Source organism: Alligator sinensis, unplaced genomic scaffold (genome assembly GCF_000455745.1).
Source record: "Alligator sinensis unplaced genomic scaffold, ASM45574v1 scaffold243_1, whole genome shotgun sequence".
NCBI lineage: Eukaryota > Metazoa > Chordata > Crocodylia > Alligatoridae > Alligator > Alligator sinensis.
Genome location: NW_005841841.1, coordinates 2,176,033 through 2,199,878, shown reverse-complemented (window position 1 = coordinate 2,199,878; position 23,846 = coordinate 2,176,033). Strand labels below are relative to the sequence as shown.

Below are 23,846 nucleotides of genomic sequence, written 5' to 3'. Positions count from 1 at the left end.
GCAGGACGTTGAGGATATTGTTGAATTTTCAGGCCCATGTTTGCTGCACTTATAAGATTTGAAACTGTTTACACTATAGCATTGGTTTTAAAGATTTGCTTTGATGTTAAAGATTCTCAGAGTATTTTTCCACATATATGATTGCACTTTTGATGCATGTTGATAGTAGTTACCACATGGGATTTCATTGTTTAGTTTCTGCATTTAACTTTTGTTGATAGAAGAAACTTAAGAAATTATACTTATTAAAATACTGTGTTGTCTTGTTTTTCAGGTTGATACGGTCAAGCGCCTGTTGATTAAGAAGTTGCCTCCAGTTCTTGCTATCCAGTTAAAACGTTTCGACTATGACTGGGAAAGGGAGTGTGCAATCAAATTCAATGATTACTTTGAATTTCCGCGAGAACTGGACATGGAGCCTTATACAGTGGCAGGGGTAGCTAAATTGGAGGGAGACGATGTAAATCCTGAAAATCAGTTGATACAAAATGAACAGTCGGAAAATGAGCACTCTGGGAGCACTAAATACCGGCTTGTTGGTGTACTAGTACACAGTGGTCAGGCCAGTGGTGGACATTATTACTCTTACATTATCCAGAGGAATGGTGGAGATGGTGAGAAAAATCGATGGTATAAATTTGATGATGGAGATGTAACTGAGTGTAAAATGGATGATGATGAAGAAATGAAAAATCAGTGTTTTGGTGGGGAATACATGGGAGAAGTATTTGATCATATGATGAAACGTATGTCCTACAGACGCCAGAAGAGGTGGTGGAATGCTTACATTCTTTTTTATGAACGTATGGACACAATAGACAAAGACAATGAACTAATAAAATATATTTCAGAACTTGCTGTTGCCACTAAACCCCACCAGATTAAAATGCCATCAGCCATTGAGCGAAGTGTACGGAAACAGAATGTCCAGTTCATGCATAACCGGATGCAGTACAGTCTAGAATATTTCCAATTTATAAAGAAACTACTTACTTGTAACAGTGTCTACTTAAATCCTCCTCCAGGTAAGTACTTGAATGATTATAACTATATCTTCGTACTGAAAATTCATCTGAATTGTTGGGGAAGGTTTTATGATAGCCTTGTATAGAATGTATGCATTCCAGTAAGCATTAACGTGCATTTTGTTTTGAACATCCCTGTTTTTCTTGATGTCTAGACTGAATTACCTTTTGTTAGTATATTTGTTGGTAGGCAGAAGTATTTAGCAGCAGGTGCTTTGACTGATTTAACTCTCACTTGGTAGCTATTCCCTCACCTGATTTTTCAAGAATATCTCAAAATTGAGTACCTAAAATTTACCCTAATGCAACCTATTTATAGGGTGTAGGGTGCCGAGCAATGCCTGAGAACAGGCCTTTCTCCATACAAAATCACTCATTCCTTTTGAAAACATAAGCTTTAATTAGTCATAAGAAATTTCAGAAGTTGTGAATGCTGTTTAGAACAAATTTTCTATTTAAATTAATGAGTTTAAGCACAGACAATCTCCCAGCCAAGATCATTAGTCTTAATCCTTTTGCCAGTTCTGAGTAAAATCATGATTTGCTTTTTATTTTGTCATGTACATGAGTTTTCTCATTTTTCTTCAGGACAAGATCATCTGTTGCCTGAAGCAGAAGAAATAACTATGATTAGTATTCAGCTTGCTGCTAGATTTCTCTTCACCACAGGATTTCACACAAAGAAAATAGTCCGTGGCCCTGCTAGTGATTGGTATATTTATATTTTAACAATGACTACTGTCTTGACAATTTGTTTTTCTTTGAGGGATTTTAATATTATGAACATAATGTTAACAAAGCTGTTTGAGGAATCTGCTCTGTTTATACTTTAAAAATGTGTGAGTGAACTCAGAATGGGGAAGTAAATAGGGAGTAGTTGAAAATGAAGGGCTTAGATAAACTCCTTTTACTTTTAAACTGTAGTTAGGTTTATGTTAAATATCAGTTTTAGCTAGAGCAGTGGTTCTCAACAGGGTGCTACAGCACCCTGGGGTACCTTGAGATCCTTTCAAACGTGGGTTGCCACACAGTGTTAGCACTGTTAGGTATGCAAACATGATTTACAAGAGAAATCCAGAGATTTGAAATAGGAATCCATAGCATTAAAAATATTCTGACCTGTTGTGAGCTTTGGGTTCTTTGGAACAGAAACATTGCTCTTTCTTTTTCTGTCAAAAAGTGAGAGCTAAGAGCTCTAATTAAATGTGCTCTGGGATTTCGCCCTACTCACCATTTTAAAATAAATTAGTATTTTTTTTTGACACAGTGTAGGTGCAAGACCCAAATCTTTGACAAGACAAACCTCAGTCATCTTTGTTGCAGCACACTGCCTTTCAGTGGCCAAGCTTAGGTTTCTCTGGCCATGTCTACATGTGCACTTTAATGTGCGTTAGCCTACCTTGATGCATATTAAAGCATCATCAAAAAAAAAATGTTTTCACGAATGCACATTAAAATAGGCTAATGCACCGTTTTCTAGTACCTCACAACAGAGGTGCTAAATTTTAATGCACATTAGCAAAAGTGCATTAATGAATGTGTGCATTTGACCATAATTAGATTTTTTTCTCCCAGCTAGAGGTAGTCAAATACCTGTGGTCAAGGGGGCAGGAGTGGTATTTTTGTTAGATTTGATAAACAGTTTTGTAATATATTGGGAAGGTGTGTGTTGAGTCCTCTTCCTGTGGCTAGTCCATAAAAGTGCTGTTAATTACTTCTGAGGGTTAAGGAGTGCAAACATTTCTGGTTGATCTGCTGATGAGATGGGAAGGGTTGCTTATGATTTACACAGGGAAAAGACTTTCTTTAAATAGATCTTAGCCTTAAAAAATATAATATTATATCTTAATTATTGAATATAAAATGATATGTAGGTCATTTGTCATATATTTTGCTTTTTTAACCTACTTTGTGCCTCTCCTCTCCTTCCCCCTGCACCCTCTCTTCTCAGTACCCAGTCCTTAGAGAATGTGATTTTGTAATAGCTCTCAGCTTGAGCCTACATTAGAGTGCAGCTTGGAAGTTGGGCTATGTAATGGCTTTTAGGATTTGCTGGATAGGGAAGCAGAAGCCTTACAGTTTAAATATTGACTTGTATTGTAGTACTTCTATTTGAAATAATGTGAATGAAAGGACACCAGAATGGAGATCACATGGCTGCTTGCAGAAATTTAAAAAACAACCCTCCCACCTCACCCCTAATGGCACTTTAAACGCCTCAAGCTTCCACACCAAGCCCTGTGCACGCCCAAAAGAGGCGGTGCATTAGTTGAACCTGGCTCACCCGACGTCTGTACAGAGTAGGCACTTTACTGAGGCTTTTTGGTGCTTTTATCTAATAGCTTATTGAATCAAGCTTTAGATAAAGGTGCCAAAGTCCCCCTGAAGTGTCTGATCTGTATAGATGCTGCGGAGCTGGGTTTAGGTAAGGTGCTGCTGCTTCTGGTAGAGCACATTTATTTGTTGTTTACAAGCAGCCACTGTGTGCATCTCATGTTAGTGTTTAAAAAAGTTAAGAGAACTCTAATCAAGATAAGTACTTGCACTTTCTCTAAAGCCAAACAGTTCATAAAAAGGCCCTTTATTTGGAGAAAATATTTTCCCTCGAACTGTATAGGTGAATATGTAGTTCAGAATAGTACATGAAAGATATTTTATGGCATGTGAATCTTAAGTGTTAGCTGGATATAGATGTATTAATATTGACGATAATACTACATTGTAATGTATCTACTCTGTTTCAGGTATGATGCATTATGCATTCTTCTTCGTCACAGCAAGAATGTACGCTTTTGGTTTGCACACAATGTCCTTTTTAATGTTTCAAACCGCTTCTCTGAGTATCTTTTGGAATGCCCTAGTGCTGAAGTGAGAGGGGCATTTGCAAAACTTATAGTATTTATTGCACATTTTTCATTGCAAGATGGGCCATGTCCTTCACCTTTTGCCTCTCCTGGACCTTCTAGTCAGGTATTTACAATTTTCTGTCTAAGCAGCTCTTCAGTTGTTTTACAGCTTGTTCTTAAAGGCTCACATAGAAGAAATAGAAAGTTCTACCTGTATCAAAATCAGTCAGTGTCAACTTTAATACTTGCACAGATTGAAACAACTGCCAACATGAAAGTTGCACATTAAAGATTTTTTTTCTGGATTTAGTTGGTTGGGCCTCAGGTTTTCTCTTCAGATTGGGGGGGAAAAAATCCAGTGCTGCTGTATATGATTTTCAAATACTCAGCAAGACCACTAAAAATCTTGAATTTTACAACTTAGTGTGCTGGATTTTTGCTTTGGAAGGGTTTGTAGCATCATGGGGCATGGAGGGGGGTTGTTCTTTAATATGGTCATTTTAGAGGTGTGGAACAAGTGTTGTCATGGCATTGTGCTGTCTTAAGATTTCAAAAGTAAAAACCTATTTTCAATTTGTAACCTTCAAAATGTTGTTCTAAACCATCATATACATTCAGTAAAATAATATAAATCTGGATTGTTTCAACTCCTGATAATTTTACTTCTTGTGGCATTTTTAAATATTGATAAACTTTTGGTTTGGTCTACTTTAATTTTCTTCTCTACAATTCACGGTTGGATTTGATGTGTCTCTTTTTGTGTACTTTAAACCCAGGATGAGGAGTTGTGGAAAAAATTAAATGAAAAATTTAATATATGCATAATTTGATATGCTTGTGTAATAATTAATGATGTACTCTCCTTATGTACCTTGAGTCTTTTTTCAGTTCAGGTGTTAACTTAGTCTGAGAGCCTGTCACCCTTCTGTAGGAATGAGAAGCAGCCTCATATTCCAGTCTACTGTTAGGATTTTTGAGACTGCGATTTCCATTTTTCCTTGGCATCCCAGCTAAAATTAACCATTCTGCTTTCTACCTTTTATGAAATTCAGATATATAAGTAGTAATAGATATAGATGCTGCTAAAAATGAATGAATATCCTTTTTATGTGTCTGCAATTAATTCTGAGTTCTGTTGCTGACATATTAATGCAGTTTTCCAAAAGCATTGGAAGTTCCTCATATTTTTGTGGCTTACTTGTCTTGAGTTTTGGGAACTGATATGAAGGGATGTAAAATGTCCTTTCTGTTAAGGAAAACTCATTTTGAATATTAAAGGTCTGCAAGAAATAAAATTAAACTCCCCATATCAACTGCTACTTTAATGACCATGATATAGGTCAAGTTCCTGGATTGTACCTTGGATGTTTGGTAGCCATCATAGAGCCATGCGTGGAGACCAGTCTGCAGTAGCAGTTAGGGTTTCCGCTGTAGTTAAGGTAAGGGAGGGTTAGTCAGCTGAACATTAGTCTCTGTCCCTGCTCTATTTAGCCATAACACTAGAAATTTTTTTTTCACTCTGCCTTTCAAAAATAAAGTGCATATTATATTCCAGAGCATGTATATTTCAAAATGAGCTTCCGTTTACAAAAGTCATACTGAGGAAGGAACAAAAATATATATAAAACATGGCTTCAGAGGAGCATATCTATAAGGTGCCAATTAGCTGCTCTTCTGGAGCCATGTTATTTTATTAGTATTGCTTCTTTAAGGTGTTTTTCCTTTTTAAGGATTAAATTACAATAATATTTAAACCTCTTATATATTTGTCAATGCAAAGGCACTAAATTTACATTGTGGCTTTTTTTAAATAACTTACATACTAATGAAGTGTAAGTGTGTGTGTGTGTATTTACACACATCTTGTTTTAAATGTAAATGTGTCAGATTTTCCCGACCAGTTTTCTGAATTGATTCTTACATTTCCCAAAAACATTTTAAAGTATGTAGCCATATGACAGGGGCAGGCAATTATTTTGAGCAGAGGGCCACTTACTGAGTTTTGGCAAGCCATTGAGGGCTGCATGACAGGCAGCCCAGGGCAGATAAATATTTATTTTCTAAATTTTTTAGGTGCCCCGTGGGCTGGATAGATTGGCTTAGCGGTCTGCATCCGGCCCGTGGGCCACATTTCATCCACCCCACCATGTGATCATAGTGTCCCAAAGTATCAATGATTTCCTTCACACTGCATCTTCATTCCCCCTGCAGCTCTAATTCAGTTCTCCCACTCACCAAAATGACCATTTGCTTTATTTCCAGGTTTTCACCAAGCATGTTTCTGTCTAACCTCTGAGTTCCCCCTATAACCATTATCTGTATTTCTTCTGTATTACAAATTAGCCTTCTCCCACATGTCCTTTAATGTGGTCTTTTTGCAGATTCCAGTTCATTCATGCTAATAACTTCCTGTCTGATCTCAATTTTGCCCATCTTTTTTTCCATTGATAAGAGTTACTGAACCTTCTTCAAATTTGACCCTACTCTCTCTTTACTTTTCTGTTCTTCTCTTCCATTGCAGAGTCCTTTTTTGATTATGTTGCTGTTTCCTAATTATTAAGCTTCCTTTTTAAAATGAAGACCTCAGACCTAAATCGCTGTTATGTGTCGGGTTGCTTTGTGGCAGCAGCTGGATGCTGTAGTGACGAAAATCTATAAATACTTGAGATGCACAAATTCCAAATACACTTGGGCATTTGCCAGTCTTAGAATCATAGAGAAGTAGGGCTGAAGGGGACCTCCACAGGTCATCTAGTCCAACCCTCTTCCTGACAGTATCATCCTATACAAGTCCATAATCTAAACTCTCTACATAAAACTACTATCAACCCTGACACAACACAGACCTAACGCCCTAACCTGCCACAGGTAAAGCAGGGGAACCACAGCAGCCAATGTCCTGCTTCTGTGAAATGTCAGTATATGTTCAAAACACCCCAAGTGGAGAGCCATGCCTCTTGCTGTAGAGGAAGACAAAACTCCCACATTCAGTATCAATCTGACCATGGGATAAGATTATTTCCTGACTCCAAATATGGCAGTCACTTTGACCCTGAGCAGAGGTGCAAGACCCTCCAGCCCAGGAATCTGTCTTTGGTCCCAGCAAGAGCATTGGCACACCCCAGGCAAAGTCCCCAGCTTTGGCTGTAGCCAACATTCAATGTCTCTGAGGGAGGCTTAAAAACACCCTGACATGTGTAGCAGAAAGAGAGGGTCGGGGACAAGAAGCAACGCCCAGAAACATGGAAAATACTGATAGTAGAACATAGGCATGGCTGTCCAAACTCTTCTTGAACATCTCCAGCAGTGGAAAATCCACAGCTTCGCTAGGCAGTCTGTTCCATTGCCCTAGTATTCAAACAGTGAAGATGTTTGGTTTGGGGGTTTTTTTGGATTTCCAATCTAAACTTACTTTGCTGCAACTTCAAGCCATCAGTCCACATCCTGGTCTCTGCAGCAGTTGAAAAAAGGTGCTTTCCCTCTTATTTTTGGCAGTCCTTTAGGTATTAGAAAACTACTATTATGTCCCTCCTTAAGTGCCTTTTCCACAAGCTGAACATGCCTCACTCCTTCAACCTCTCCTGGTACGACTTGCTTTCCAGGCCCTTTATCATTTTTGTTGCCCACCCCTGGGTCCTCTCGTAACTGCTCCATATCCTTTTTAAAAATGTGTTTATTCCTCATCCTCAACCACAGAATTAGATTATCAGCCATCATAATTAATTACTATTAGCCCCATATCTCAGTTTATTTCTGAGTTTCACACTGAAGTGCTGGGTCTCTGCCTTAAAGAGATCTTGTATTTGGTAACCGTGGTGATCTGAGACACAATGAAATGGAAAAATCTAGAACTCTTGGTTCAGAAATTATACCTTTTATTAGACAGATTAGGACATTACAAGAGAAATTACCTTTTGCTGCAAGCTTTTGGGATCAAACGCCCTCTAGGAAAATTAAAGATGGCACAAAGTCCCCATAGGTAGGAAATAAACTTCACTTTTGCACAGAGGGAGCTGGAAAGGGAAAATCTGTCCCTCTGGGTCCATGCAAGTGTCTCTGTGAGTTGTTCTGAGTTGTTCTTTATTCTGTAAATTAGGTAGGATTCCTGGAGATGTCAGATGGCAAGCCGGGAGGTTTAAAAATCTTGTACTGCAACAAGAAAGATTTTTAAACCTCCCTGCTTGCCATCTGACACCTCCAGGGAAGGAAAACTACCTGATCTACACAACGAAGAGCAACTTAGAACAATTCTCAGAAACATTCTCGTGGACCCAGAGAGGGACAGATTTTCCATCTCAAACTCTGTGCAAAAATGAAGCTTATTTCCTACCTATGGGGACTTTGTGCCATCTTTAATTTTCCCAGGGTCTGATGAAGGGCATTTGAGCCCGAAAGCTTGCAGAAGAAGATATTTTATCTTGCAGTTTCCTAGTTGGTCTAATAAAAGGTACCATTTCTAAACCAAGAGTTCTAGATTTTTGTATTTCTTGAAGAGACTTGAATCAAAGATGTTGACCAACCCATTAAGATGTCCAGAACCACCACTAGATTGAGGAATTGACTCTTTGTTTTCTGACCGTGGCCAGCTGCAAGATACTGTTTTTACTAGCATACTACACGCACCTTTTCCCAAAACTTAGCCCTCTGAATTGGGGTGCAAGGAAGCTGATTTTTCTGCACCATAATGGAGAGTAATGGAAGCATGGATGACAGCTGTGACAGCTGTAATGGCTGCCATTGCTTCTCTCCCTGCTGACCCCAAAAGGGGAGGGATGAAATTCAGTGTTCAGAATTGCAGCTGCAGTTTTAACCATCTCACAGCCACTGCACAGTTTGTACTCTGCCTTTGCTGTTAGGACTCAACTATGATTCCCAATATATTTTTTCTTCATTCTGCCTTCCTAAAACAAGATGTGTATCTTATGTAGGTGCATATGATATGCAAGAAAATACAGTATGGACTCAAGATAGTTGGGAAACGATGCTTGCAGCTTGGACCCATCTGTGTATCACAAACAGCATGAACACTGAGTTACTAGCAGAAAAGCACCACAAGAGCATTGCCAGTATAGTCTGCAGGGCATTCAACAAAACTACCATCAACAAAGTGATTTGCTATCCAACACCAATTAAAGCATTGGAATTGACAGTGTTTTGTTAATCTGTTTTAAGCTCTCTCATTGTTCAGTTTATCTCAGTATAGTTAGAAAATTGGTCATAGTACTAACCATGTCACCTTGGATCTATTCTTTGATTAAGGGCAATAAATACATCCACTGAATTCGTTGGATACTTTGGATTAGTCTGGGGAATCTGTAGGACTTCAATTGCTAGTCAAAATCAACACTACTTAGCATTCGATTGGAAGGTTTTATTTTCATGCTAGCTAACATATGGTAGCTGATTTGTTGACTTTATTATAAAATAAGGCAAAACTGCATCATAGAAAGTGATAACATAACAGTAGAGACCTGAAAAGAAGCAGAAAGCAGTGTTTGAATTCTGAATGGGGAGCTTAGAAATTGAATTCATAATCCTGATTTTTCTATGCAGTCTGTAACCTTAAAGTTTCCCTTTAGGAGGTGTATCAAGAAAGTGGTTAGGGGAAATTGTTTGAATCATTTATTTGGATGGAAACTAGTGCTCTGAAGTATCCTGTGACTGCCCTGAGTGATCTTGAAGCTCAGTCTTCTGAAGAAATCTTCAGAGAGCCAATTGCTCTCATGAATATAGAACTGCAAACAAAGAGGGCATTGCTGGGATTCTTTGCAGCGAAGTTTGGCCTTGGTGTTTTAGTATAGACAGAATGCTTATTTTCTGCTTCACATGAGCAATAATGTTTTAAATTTTATAAGGGCATACAGTTACTCAAAATGCTGAGAAGCTTTGGCCAATCTAGTTGTTCACTGAATATAGTTCATCAAGTTACATCATGAAACATTTTCCACCTCCAGCTCACGTCTGCCTTCTAGATGGGGCCCCATGTGTGCAATGAACCACAGACTTGTTTGTTGTTATTTTATTGAAGTCATTTACTCTTGCTAAGGGGCATAGTTTATTTTATTATGTTTGCTCTATAATGACTTGTCAGGTTCCAATTAGCATGTAGATCATATATTTTAAATATGTAACTGTTTATTCTCCAAGAGTTTGCATCCATCTTAAACCATTAATTTCCGAAAAAAATGAAATTCTGAGATTCACAGGAAGAATTATTCCGGTGTATTGTCAATAATAGATCAGTACTTGCTGCCCTCCCTCCCCACTAGAATTCTGAGTAGGATATTCTATTACTTATGTTTCCGTGAGTGTGTATTTTGATCAAAATTAACGTTTCAACATAAAAGTTTCTTTCTCCAAGTGTATGTTGTATTTTAATGGGAAAGGAGTGAGTGCTGTAAACTTTTCTTCTTTCTCACATTTCAAATACTAAAGCAGTCTGAAAATTTTATAAAATAACCTTTCTTAAGTATACTTCAAAGAGATTTCACCTAAATACTGCCTGGAACAATTCACTTTTAAATAGGTAATTCTCATAATCTGGTATTGAGCTGCAATGTGTGTGTTTATTAAATGGAAACTGTGTAGGAGTTGCTGTTAATATTAGAACTTCCTTGTTTTATAGGCATATGACAACTTAAGTTTGAGCGATCACTTGCTGAGGGCGGTACTAAATCTCCTTAGAAGGGAAGTGTCTGAGCATGGGCGTCATTTGCAACAGTATTTCAATCTGTTTGTGATGTATGCCAATTTAGGTAAGCAGGTTACTGAATAACCTTAATGCTGTTGCAATAATACTGTTTTTGAATGTTTACATGCAGAAAATTGTGCTCTGATTGAACTAAATGTGAGATGACTGTGAGCCAACAGAAAATTACGGGGCATTTTAAATTTGTGGGAATTATAGTATTTTTGAAGATTTATATGGCAATTTTGAGTAGTTAACACCAGACAATAGATTCAGGTTTACAGCAAGCCTGTGAAATACTAAATGGTGTGGCCTATCATTAAGTAAAGTAAGGCACTGAGAAATTCAGTGACTTTTTTTTCCCCCCCCCCCCCCAAGGTCATATAGCAGCGCCAAAGTCTAGAAAGGAACGGAGATTGAACTGTAGTGGTCTTATTAGATTGTTTACAGTCTGAGAGGCGATAGTCAGATGAAGGTTTGAGACTATAGACTCATGATTTCTAAGTTTTAACTCTGCTACTGGCTTGCTGTGACCTTGAGCAAGTCAATTAATCTCTTAGATTCCTCCATCCCAAAATGATGATTGTAATAATTTGTTTGCAAATAGCCCCATGCTGAAGTGCTCTGGTTACTAAACATCATAACACAATTTTAAAATGCATTTAAAAATTAATAAATCTCCCCAGGTGTTTTGAAGTTTAACATTCGTACAACATTTATGCAGTGTTAAGTGCAGTGTAGAAATGAAATATTGTGATTGAGCTGTACATTTTTATACTCTTAATGTTACTGTGGCCTTGTTTCTGATGTTATAAGTAGTAGTTATGTTCAGGCAAAAATCAGCTGAGCCAAATCATTTTGTTCCCTCTAACTATATATTGTTTAACCAAGTCAGTGTGTCAAACTTAAGAACTGAACTTAGTCTTAATTTTGCTGGAGTCCAGTACTTATCAAACTAGATTCTGATTTTGGTGCATTGATTAAATATTTTGGCTTCTTATTTTCAGCAAACAAAATATAGGATGGCTGTTTCCTTATTAGAAGATGTAAGCTTAATCTTGGTGTTGATACAGTATAATATTCACCATATCATTCCTGGTGTTCTCTTCTCTCTCTTTTGGTACTGACTTGTGTTCTTCTGTCAATCAAAACCGCTTCACTATTTATGAAATTTTCAAATCACAAGTGAACAGCAAAATAAGTTGTTCTGACGTACTACATTATTTTAATTTAAAATGGAAGTTGTTAACTTAATGTAGTTGTTACATGTATATTACATGTAAGCAGGAAGTTACCATAATGCAAGTTTGTTATAGTGATAATATACCACTTAGATCATTCTGTGTTTAATTTTCTCTGTCTGATGCAACTGGACTGCAACTTCTTGCAAAGTATTGGAGGTAGTTTAGGCTTATCCATGAGGCCACAGAGTGCTTGACCATTCCATGTATGCCAGATACTGGGGCCCCCTCTGCATGTTACATTTATGCCACAGTTAACATGTTAATCATGGCATAAATAAGAAGGCTGCTATGCATGTTTCTAGTTTAAAGTGCCATAAAATGGGGAGCAAGTCATAAAAATGTTCTACTTACGATGTAAAATGTTTTTATGGCTTGTCTATATGGTGCCTTTAATGTGTGGCTGGTGACCAACAATCATCTAAGTGTCAGCCTGGTTCCGGGGGAGGCCAGAGGGACTTTAAACCCTGCACCAGGCAGTATTGGCTGGGTTGCCTAGCAGAGGTTTGCGGGGACGGGGGAGGCCAGGAGCTTTGGCTTTCCCCATCAAGGACTTCAAATCCTATGCCCAGCAGAACTAACTGAAACATGTTACTGCATGCGAACATATACACATGCATCAGCAGAGAGACCTGTACAAGGCAAGATCAGGCAACTTCAAGATCTTTTGTGACTTGGGAAACTAAATGATATTTCACTGATCAGGGCATCTTCAAGGAAGAACTTCCAGTTTCCTCTAAATCTGTAAGCATCAAGGATCAGGAAACACATGCACATATCCTTTGTGAACTAAGATGCAAAAGAAAGCTAAACAAAATCTTTCCACAGACACCAAAGATGACCATTAATTCTAGATTCTAATTTGCTATCATGAGTTTTTCCCTTGAAGAAAAAAGTGCTGCAGGAGCATCAAAATATTCTGCTATAGTTTTGGATAAAGAAGTAACTTTCTTAGTATTAGCCTGCACATTTGTTCTGTTCACAAGGTCTTGATGTTGGTCACCACGCATTCAAACAGATTTGAGCAGTCAAAAGTGAAAAGAAGATGCTTCCTTTCCAAAACTGGAACAAAACTCACCATCTTTTTTTCTCTTTTCCAAACTCACTAGTGGGGTGGAAAACTAAGAAAAAAAGGCTAGGTTATCAAGCTCTAAAATTTAGTGACATCTTAGGTGTTAATATTTTGGGATCCTTCATTTAGCATCTCCCCAGTAGCATTTCTGGCAAAATATATGTCACTTTCTGTTGAGTCTCATCCCTGCTATCCCCCAACAAGATCCAAAAGACATGGAAAAAACATCCGTGGAAAAGGCTTTCCAGAGTTCCTTTCAAATGACCTGCAAAGCCTCACTTGTAGTTGCATGCTTCACTAGTGATACTGTCATCATCAGATAATATTAAAAAAATCAACTGTTGGAGCCAAATTGAGTTCAAGTCTGTAAAAAAAAAAAAAAAGATGTCCTTAGCTAATTTATGGCAAAAAGATCTGTGCTCTTAATCCATCTGCCATTTAGGGTGTTGGCAGCCAAATTAATAGTCTCTGTAGTAGTGGCATAAACTCTAGACCCTCTTCAAAGAAACCCCCCTGTGCCTCCAAAATTACTCTGAAATCTGTTCCAAAAAGGCTTCGTAGCTATTTTATAGTAGCAGATTCTATACTTTGTGACTCCTCAGACTTTCTCTCTCATCCTATGCAAGACATTTTTCCTACATATTTTAAGAAAGATTGATTATTAGGAATCCAGTTATTTAATTTTTTTCTGGATCTCTTTCACAATAGCATTAAGATATGCCTAAGATCCATTATCATCAGGTTTCATATCCTTATCTAAACAAGGTCATAAATTGAGGTCCATGTAATTGGTAGATCACCATCTGATTTCAGTGCTTGTCAGGTCAGCTTAACTATCAAAACAGATAACAAAGACAAATTTTCCCCACAGTGCTACAATTCATTCATTGAACCAAACGAACCTAATCAGTTAGATGTGATTATTGTCTATAAATCAGGTTTCTTGTTTACTGTCGCATCGACATGAAGAGTCCATAAATTATTTTCTTAGAATGCAAGGTGGTTGTTTAGAATCCAGTATAAGTAAAGTTTTTAATATTTTCTTTCATAACTCACTGTATTAATTCCTTCATTTTGTTCAGTTCTTCAGCACCTGAAAGGAAAAAGCCATTAAAGAAGACTTTGATTAGAACTGATCACCTCAGTAAAGCATTCTTATTCATCCACTTCCACACTGAATGCTGGTGCTTTTGAGCATTCAAAGTTTAAAGAAAGATGATCTCAAAGACAGTATTGCTGAAAAATATTCAGAAGATTAGAGCTTGGTTATTTCACAGTGTCCTACTAGACAGAGAGGGTATTGGTCAAAGTCAGCATAGAAGAATGATAAAATTAACATGTGATAATCCATCAGCTCTTTGATAAAACACTACAGGCTTATTCCTTTCTCCACAAAGGCATCTTTTGGCAGAGACATGTTCTGTGATTATACCAAAAATATATTTAATACTACTAATTAGAAGAAGGGGCAATGTTAAACTCCTGTTCTATTTAATTTCTCTTTTTGTACTGCTTTTTCATTATTGCTTGGCACATAGCAATAATATCTGGCTAGGGAAGAAGTCAGGATCCAGAAAGGAAAATGTTCTGGTGGCTTATGTGAACACTGTGGGAAATAGCTTCCTTTTTAATTCTGACGTTGTATGCAATTTTCAAGTGAAACCTGACCTGATTTTAATATGTTAGACTTAACCATTTTATTTTTTCCTGATAGGAAAGTGTAAATAAGAAATCAAAATGAGAGCTAGCAATGGAAGAATTTGGTATTTTTCAATTATACCAAAGTGTAATTGAGAAAAGTAAGCTTATAAAACAGTGCTGTCAGTTCTAATCACAGGATGTATTATTTCTCCCCTCCAAAGGTGTAGCAGAGAAGACACAGCTTCTGAAATTAAACGTACCTGCAACATTCATGCTTGTGGCTCTGGATGAAGGCCCAGGTCCTCCAATTAAGTATCAGTATGCTGAACTGGGCAAATTGTATACTGTAGTGTCACAGCTAATCCGCTGTTGCAATGTGTCATCACGCATGCAGTCTTCTATCAATGGTATAGTGAATTTTACAAGTTTTTCTTAAATTAGTTGAACATCTTGTCTGCACATTGGTAAATAGTGTTGGGTACTTGTTTTATGTAATCTTTGATGTCCATTATATTTAGCTTAGCACTTTATTTTCCAGCAACTTTTTTTCCTGATCCTAGAGTGAGGTAGTGGCCAAATCTTATCTTGAGATATGAAACTTACTAAATAATTCAGGAATTTTGGAAGAATGCAATTAGGAATTTGTAGAGAAACTAAGAACAGCAAAACCTATAGTAATGTGATGTTTTAAATCAGGATAATTTGGTTTATAGTCTTTGCAGTTAATGGGTTTGAGCTGGCATACCAGAGAAGGAAATCATATCTTTTTATTTTATAAATTCTAAGCTCCAGAAGATTTGGCAGGCTTTAACTTCAGTTGTTTTTGTTCTCAGTACGTGTTACTTGTTGTGCTTTTACTTAATCTATTTTTGTTAATATATCTTCGCAGTCTTAATAGTTGCATATGATTGCATTTGCCCCACACACCTTTTAAAGGAAACTTAATCAACCAAAATTAGGGTGCATATTTTAAGTGAGGAATCTGATTTCCACTCTGGAATGACTGCCAGGGACTCTGCTGAGATGCATGGAGCAAAGTCCATTCATCAACTTCACTTGCTCTTGGATCTCCACAGCTGGAGGTTTAACCCTCTCACAGCCACTGCCAAATTGGCAGTAGGCATTGGCTGAACAACTAGAAGCTGCTGCCAATTTGGCAGTGGCTGTGAAAGAGTTAAACCGTTAGCTTTTGGCTGAGCAGCAAGGAAGAGGAAACCAGTACTGATGAGTGGACTCTGCCTTGCCCTATGCAAACCAGTGTTCAGCTATGGTGAGCCATTGCTATGGCAGGTAAGACTGAAAAAAAGGTTTTCTTTATTCTGTTTCCCCAAAATAAGGTGCATGTCTTTATTCAGGGGTATATGATATATGAATAAACATGGAATTCACTCTATCCATAGTGTACTAGAAATCATTATTTTTATGTGGTTCATTCAAAATGTAAGTCAATAGCTATGGTATAGTGAATATGCTGAAATAAAAATAAACAAACATAAAAATGCCTGCCTCAAGGTCTTGGTGCCTTTAAGTATAATTTTAAAATACTGTCCTGCTTCAAAGAAAAAGTAACAACCTTTCTCTTTACTAAAGCATGGTCTAAAGCTCAGCCTATATGGACGATTTCAGATAGTCATCCAAAATCTGGATGGAAAGAGAAGCAAGTACATTCTAAAGTTAAAGTGACCTTACTGGGAAAACCTTGCCAGCAGCTACCTCTTGCAAAGCAAGGTAGCTTCAGCTCTCATGCCTATACCAATCATAGTTATGTTAATGTCATTTAGACAGGAAACGTGGCTGTCAGGTTCCATGTTGCCACATTCAGTATCATAAATTCTATCTATTTTATACTAGAGAGCTTTTTTTATAGCTGAAGTAGTTTGCTATGAGTTCGTCTCTTCATATGTATCAGTTGTTAATCCCAGAAGTTTTTCATTTATTTCATCAGTAATACCTGCTTCTTCTAGGTAATCCCCCACTTGCCAACCCATATGGTGATCCTAATTTATCACAACCTATAATGGCACTTCAGCAGAATGTGGCAGACATTCTGTTTGTACGAACCAGTTACGTGAAGAAGATTATTGAAGACTGCAGTAACTCAGAAGAGACCATCAAATTGCTTCGTTTTTGCTGTTGGGAGAATCCTCAGTTCTCTTCAACTGTCCTCAGTGAACTTCTCTGGCAGGTAAAAAAAAAAAAAAAAAAAAAAAAGTGGAGAAGGATGTGTGTGTATAGAAGTGTAAAAATGTTCACCGTGCATAGGAAATGATACTTGTATGAGAAATTGTACAGGTCTAATGTTAGGTGAACTTTCTTAAGATGTATTCTGTCAGGACTCTTACTCTTAGATCCAAGTTTCATGTTATTTTTATGAATTAGTAATCCTGAGGATGATGATAGTTGGGTGTAAGCCAGATCCTTCCGGCCTTTGTGTGCCTTCCCTCACACACTACAAATACATCTCCTTCAACATTCCAGCCACCATCACCAAATAAGTTATTGGTGCTATTTCTGTTGTTTCATCTATTTTAATTATTTCTAGTCCATAGGTTTCAGCCATATGAAGCAGTTTACCCCTGTTCACCTACTAGGCACTTCCCCTGGACAGTCTCACTGGTTACCTTTACTAGTAGTTTGCTTTTGACAGGCAAGCTTATTCCATTGAGAACCTTCCCTATATGCCTGGTGCCAAAAGGTCTAAGGAGAAGGTGATAACATTTGGAGTGACCATGGTCCTTAGAAAGTTGACCCTACTTAATTAAGTGGGAAGCACCATTACCTGAAGGACTATGTCTAAAAAAACTTGCTTCATGCTCTACACAGCTACCCACTACAAGGGATCAATGTTTCTTGGAACTCAAGGAAGTTTTGTTAAAGCATACTAGGAAGCAAAGGTTCAAAAGTGAGAATGCATCCAAAAGATACCTTTGGAGTAACAAAAAAGCAAATTTTCCCTATTTATACCTTTTAACATTTTATAATTTCAGACCTCAAAATCTGCATGGAGAGCCATCTCCTTGAGGCTTAGTCTTAACATCCCAGAGATGTTGTCCTTCCCCAATATAAAACTGACTTGTTATACCTCTTAAACTTTTTTCCCTGAAACTGATGTAGCATATACATGTTTTTACATGAGCAGTGTAATTGTTTCAGATTTACACTAACTGAATCTTAACTAATGTTAAGAAATAATCTGTGTGTATTAAAGGAATACTTGAGCATAATTATCACTGCTTTTTAACCTCGTTTAAGGTTGCATATTCATATACTTATGAACTTCGACCTTATTTGGATCTGCTTTTACAAATCTTGTTAATTGAGGACTCTTGGCAAACTCACAGGTTAGTGGATTTTTTTTGTCATTCAATATAATCCTTTCCTCTTCTAATTTGTAGACTTCTCTGTTGGACAGCTTTTTCCCCGATGGCTCTACCGATCAATTCAAGTCCTTTTGTAAATTATTTATTTAAAGTCTATTTACTGATCAAAATACTAGGGTAACATTTATGTTCCTTTTTATCTTACTTTTAAATTACTAAGAAACTTCTGTATTTAATATTCAAGCTTAAAATTTCACTCTTTTACATAAATGGCAGAATGCCACTCAGTCCCTTCGTGCTATAAATGCTTCCCCGTGCAAGTGGAACTTTTGCTAATACTACAGTCTTTGGTATTCACTTACTAAGCCAGACGGGTTCCTTGAAAATATCCCAATAAAGTGGTGTTCTGTTTAACAGCATTGTTGTTGCTAGTGGTCAGGTAAGTGGTATGTGGAGAAGACTGCTGCTTGGACACAGATGAAGCATTAAATTGGGAGGGATGCACGTTTCATAGGAAATGAACAAATATCAACTAGTGTGAAACATTATCTCAGTAGATGAGAACTAAGACTTTAAAATAGTATCGTTAAAAATGTTGAACTGCTTCCTTTATATATTGTTGTTTTGTACTTCTGTAAAATATACTTGACTGTTTCTGGTAAGCTTTAAAAGTGCAAAACACTGGTCAGACATAAATAGTCCCTGCCTTGTAGTGCTCATGATCTGAGGCCAGCCAGCCAACATGTAGTAGAAGAGGGGGTACAAGTTAGAATAAATGTAATTAGGCTGATAAATTTGGCCACCTTTTGATATAATACCGTTTTGATAGTTTGGGCATGGAAATATGTCAGTGACTGTATTTTAGTAAATCATTTGAAACAGCATTTTGAAAAATATTAATAGAGAACATTCAAAATAGCCTGGGATAGCAAGAGGCTTGTGGAATGAAAACTGATTGCAGTTAAGAGGTTATGGGAGGAGACCCAAAAGCCATTCCCTTCAGAGTTTGGGAGGATTCTGATTTCAGTAACTGCCTGGAATTACCTTGAAAAATCTTCCAAGAGAAGGCAGTGGTCTGGCCTGCTTTGCTCCAGTGTGAGCATTGAACTTGTGCCCTTTTTTTAGCTGGGGAGAGGGATCTCTGTGGGAGATGTGGTTTAAATGGAAGACGGGAAGTTGTTTTTAACAGGCTTTCAGATTCTGAACTATTATGTGCTCATCAACCCTTGCATATCAAACATAAGTACGTATATACTTCCCTTGAACTATATGGTGAATCGTGAGCCTTTTGGCTTTGGACTAATGCGATGCATAGTTTGTACTATATATAAAGTGGCTGTACAAATGCTGTTTTAAAGTGTATTTATGGAGTATTTTTGCTAAAACCTGCAACAGTTTCAAAAATGATAAAATGCATCAATTTTTGATGACCTAAGTCTATGGGTACCTGTAGTAATTTGCCTTTATGGTAAATTGTTTATTTCAAGATCAAATTTGCTCCTCACTTCCATGTGCTCATGGAGAACAACGTCTGATAGTAAGTAGGGGGGGAGGCTACCTGACCTCCCCCCCAGATTTGTTTTCCTTGGTGTAGCAGAGGGAAGGGGATAAATTCAAGGCAAAACTCCAATAATTACATTCTATACCTAGAAAATTGTAACAATTTTTTATAAATGTTTCATATATAGGATCTAATTATTGGGGGGGTCATCTTATATTCAGGGTCATCTTGGATTTGAGTAAACATGGTGACTTCCTTACCTGTAATCACAGGGCAGCGGGGAGAAACGCAGATAATTTTATAAAGGAGAGCCAAATGGTTGTAAAAAGCAACTTCCTCTCTAACCCAATTTTTTATCTGCTCCAAAGCAGCAGAAATGGCTGGATGGTATCGAGACCTGTCCAGACCCGATTGCCACATGCTGAAGCTGCCTTGCATCTTTTCACTATTTTTTTTTCTGCTGCTTCAGCCAACACATGGCCATTATACATCAGTTTCCATATATAGTTCCAGTTCCCCTCCCCCTTTTCTTAACCTACATCCAGAATACTTGTCATAAAAATCTGTTGCAAACAGAAGTAGTCTTGTTAATTTGTCCACAAACGTACCAAAAGAATAGTGTGGTAGAAGAAGCTTTTCCCAGTATTTTATTGTTCAGGAGATGAGATCTTTGTCTTCTCCAAGAAGAGAAAAAAAAGACCATCCTTGGATCAGAACGGTGTATTACCTTTGCTGTTCTCTCTCTTCAGGCTCAGGACAGATTCATAGCTTTCAGCCTAGAGAATGAACGTAACTGTCCATTTGAGCTATAGGAGGAGTCATATCTGTTAGTCGCAACAGTGTTGAGAATCTTATCTAAGTAACTGGCTATGAGGGCAGCCCATTTGAGGAGCTGTGTCTACCCTGACATGAATGATTGGCAGGTTAGAGACGTATGCCAAAATAACATAGCAGTAGGCCTGCAAATTGTCCCTTCATCAGATTATGGTGTTTATAATAGTCACAATTTACTTCAGGTAACTGAGAGCTCATCTCTCTAAGGACAGACTCATGTCATTGAAATGGTTACTTTTATAGAATAAAATCAAATCTGTCTGTGTCTGTTTTGGACTTAGTCCATATGTGAACATAAAGCTTCTTGTCCAAGTTCACTTTTATTTTGAATTTTGGCTAAGGTCTGTCTTTTTCCTAGTGAGACCCCAGAGGAACACACACAGTTATTTCAGAGCTAAATTAATCACTGGACCTCCGAACATCTAAAAAGGAGTGCCCCTTTCTGACCAGCCCCTGTCTTCATGGATGCATTGGAGATAGGTTGGGAGGGCTTCTGCTTGGACCATCTGACCATGCAAGGCATCTGTCCCAGGGCAATGTAAAACTTCATATAAACAGCCCATAACTCAGGGTAGTCAATGTGTGGCATGCTGGCTTACTTTACAATGCTTTTTAGTGCTGATTTTATTTTTTTTTTTGCAGTATAGTAGATAAGCTGTTTTTAGACTATAGTATGCAGACGTTTTTGCCATATAGTACATAAAAAGAGTCATCTGCTCATTGCGTTTGTTCCAGGAAGTGGTCAAGTTATGGACTTGATAGCAACAGCACAGGATAACTGCAATTCTGATATTATAAAAGTCTAAGTCTCTGTCTGTCTCTCTTTATTCGTGCTCTTATTGGCTGACAGAAACAGCCAATCACAGTACTTCAAGCATGGGGGAGTGTCATCATGATTCCAAAGCTGTGCTGAGGACTGGACAGAGGGTGGGGGAGCCGAGGCTCCCCAACCCTGCTCCCTGCAAGAGGCAGAACAGCAGCAGCATGGGGCGTTAAGTGGCGGCACTCCATCCCAGCCCCCTCCCTTTCTCTCTTCCCCCCCGCCCGGTCATTCTTGACGGGCAATTGACCAGTGTCTTCATACCTCCCATATTTAGATATATCCAAGAAGATTTCTTAAATCTCTCACCAGTGACAAGTGGTTGATGAAGAAGTCCATCAAAGAACTGATGTTTCAGGGTTGGGAAATTCCCACAATAGGCATGCTTCAGCTTGAAGGAAACTGCTAGAAGAAACTGAGTCTAAACTTGTTGCTAGCTGCCTTCCTACTAATGTCTACCTGAGAGCACTGTTAGAATCCTTGAACTTGACAGTCTTTCTGGTTGCTGTCACCTCAGCTAAAAATCAGCAAGCTTCAAATTCTTGGGGCTGAATTGCTGTACCCATTCCTATTGCAGAGATATGGTTTTGAAATTTGACCTGAATCAACTTACGTGTCTTTATCACAAAGCCCCACTCTGCACAGGGAGAAAAGAAACAGGTGTTAAACATTTCAAGAGCCTTACTAGTTATCAAACTTCTTTCTTTTTTCATACCCATATCAGACCATTCTAAAGGCCATTCTGTTTCGCCTCAGAGGGTATGTTAATGAATTGCATAATCTATTATCAGGGATACTCCCCACTGTTAAAGCTCTTCCACACAGGGTCACAAGCAGTGTCTGCTTATTTCAGGTGGCCCATGTCTGAAATCAGTGGGGCGGCAGCCTGCAGAAACTTGAATAACTTTGTTAAATGTTATATCATTGACTTTGCAGCTAGCTCAATGCCAAGTTTTCACAACAGTACTGCAATTATTGTTCAGCTGAGGTGGTGCAAACTGCCAGTCGCATACAGTAGGAATCCGTCGTGACATGTTTGAAAAAGAGAGCAGTTACTTGTCTTATGGAAATTGTGATTCTTTGTGATGAAGTCAATGGAGACACCATCACCTGCTCTCCATTCTTGTTTGGAGCTCTGAGCATATGGGATTCTGAATTGGTGAAAGAAATTGAGGACAGTAACAGCAATTGCAGTCTTTTTGCCCTCACACAAGAACACAAAGGGATACAGAGTATGTGTAGCACCCCAAATATCTGACTTACCACACATGATGAAAACTATAATGCATACATCACCTCAAAGAAGTTCAGTTACTATAAAGGAGACTAGCCATTCATTCTAAGATATGTGTATATTCTCACAGTGTAGGGGGTAGATTTAATTTATGAAATAGAAATTTTTAGTTCAGTTGATCAACAGCTATTAATCAATCATGTTTATATATTTGTGGTTAGAACTGCATCGTGTGTATGCCATTTGACCCTCCCTCTCATACTCAAGAGGTTAAACTGTGACTGGATTACGTATCGCTTAGCCCTTTTAGTTTCAAAATAAATACCTAACAATGAAGTTGTTCTGAACGCATACTGTGAAGTTATACTTGTTGAGAAATGTCTACCACAAAATTTTGTACTCACAATATTAATATTATCCTTTATAATTACGCTGTAATTGAAATGTATTCTGGTGGTGTCTTAAACACTATTTACATTTGAGGATTAACGTTCTGACTCTTGGATTTTATTTATTCATTTTTTGCAGGATTCACAATGCACTTAAAGGAATCCCAGATGACAGGGATGGGCTATTTGACACCATTCAGCGTTCAAAGAACCATTATCAGAAAAGAGCCTACCAGTGCATAAAGTGCATGGTAGCCCTTTTCAGCAACTGTCCTGTAGCCTACCAAATACTGCAGGTGATACTTTTCATTCTGACTCGTGTATTTATATTTAAAATTCTGTATAGAAAAACTTAATTAAGCATTCTAATACAGAATACTTATCGTCCTTTATTGAATACTCATTTAGCTCTTTCAGTGTCAAAAGGGGATGCATTTAAACTTGAGAGGAAGATTCAGTTTGCATTAATGTTTAGCAAGTGCTCCAAACCCATTAATGTTTCCTATCAAGGTATCTTTTAGGAGAAAAATATTCATGTACCAGATAAAAAGAAAATGTTCACAGTGGGCGACCGTGAAGATGGTAATCAGCTTTCCAGTAAATGGTTTTTGTGGCAGCGGGAAAGCATTGGCATTTGAAGAACAACAAAATTATGAACTCTTAATTATCTATTTGCAGAGCAATGGAGATTTGAAGAGAAAATGGACCTGGGCAGTAGAATGGCTTGGAGATGAGCTTGAGCGTAGACCATACACTGGCAATCCCCAGTACACATATAATAATTGGTCTCCACCAGTTCAGAGCAATGAAACATCGAATGGTTACTTCTTGGAGAGATCACACAGTGCTAGAATAACCCTTGCAAAGGCTTGCGAACTCTGCCCAGAGGAGGTAAAGAATTAGATATCCCAATAAGTAGGAAGATAACTTAATTAGAACTATTGTTTTAAATTTTTAAATCCTTCACTGGTGTAGAACCTGTCCAGTATTGCAATAATTTTCTGCGTAACAAAATGTTCCTCCTTTTTGTTGATTCTGGAATTAAGAAATTTACAAGTACTGCTTTATTTGTTAAGATGGAATGGTCTGAAATTCAGTTATTTTCATCACAGCCAGCTGCGTTGTATTTATGGTGTCCTGATTAATCTTTTTCTCACTTTAATTGCCATTTGTATGGACCATCTTGGGAGATAACATTTACTGACCTAAAATGGTAAAATTAAATTCCTGGAGGT

The 23,846-nt window shown here is 37.8% G+C and overlaps 1 protein-coding gene across 3 annotated transcripts in view; it reads left to right on the top strand.

Moving 5' to 3' along the window:
• The window catches only part of USP9X (ubiquitin specific peptidase 9 X-linked), a 149,238-nt gene that overhangs the window by 107,537 nt on the left and 17,855 nt on the right, over nucleotides 1–23,846 (top strand). Inside the window, exons 35-43 of one of the 3 annotated variants that reach the window (XM_006015646.3) lie at nucleotides 275–1,025; nucleotides 1,614–1,737; nucleotides 3,770–3,995; nucleotides 10,497–10,626; nucleotides 14,735–14,920; nucleotides 16,478–16,698; nucleotides 17,766–17,854; nucleotides 22,751–22,907; nucleotides 23,290–23,502. In XM_006015646.3, the coding sequence (XP_006015708.1) occupies nucleotides 275–1,025; nucleotides 1,614–1,737; nucleotides 3,770–3,995; nucleotides 10,497–10,626; nucleotides 14,735–14,920; nucleotides 16,478–16,698; nucleotides 17,766–17,854; nucleotides 22,751–22,907; nucleotides 23,290–23,502 (2,097 nt within the window). Of the gene's footprint in view, nucleotides 1–274; nucleotides 1,026–1,613; nucleotides 1,738–3,769; nucleotides 3,996–10,496; nucleotides 10,627–14,734; nucleotides 14,921–16,477; nucleotides 16,699–17,765; nucleotides 17,855–19,320; nucleotides 22,719–22,750; nucleotides 22,908–23,289; nucleotides 23,503–23,846 lie in introns of those variants that run through there. The other 2 variants (XM_025205045.1, XM_025205048.1) reach the window with 2 other exon arrangements.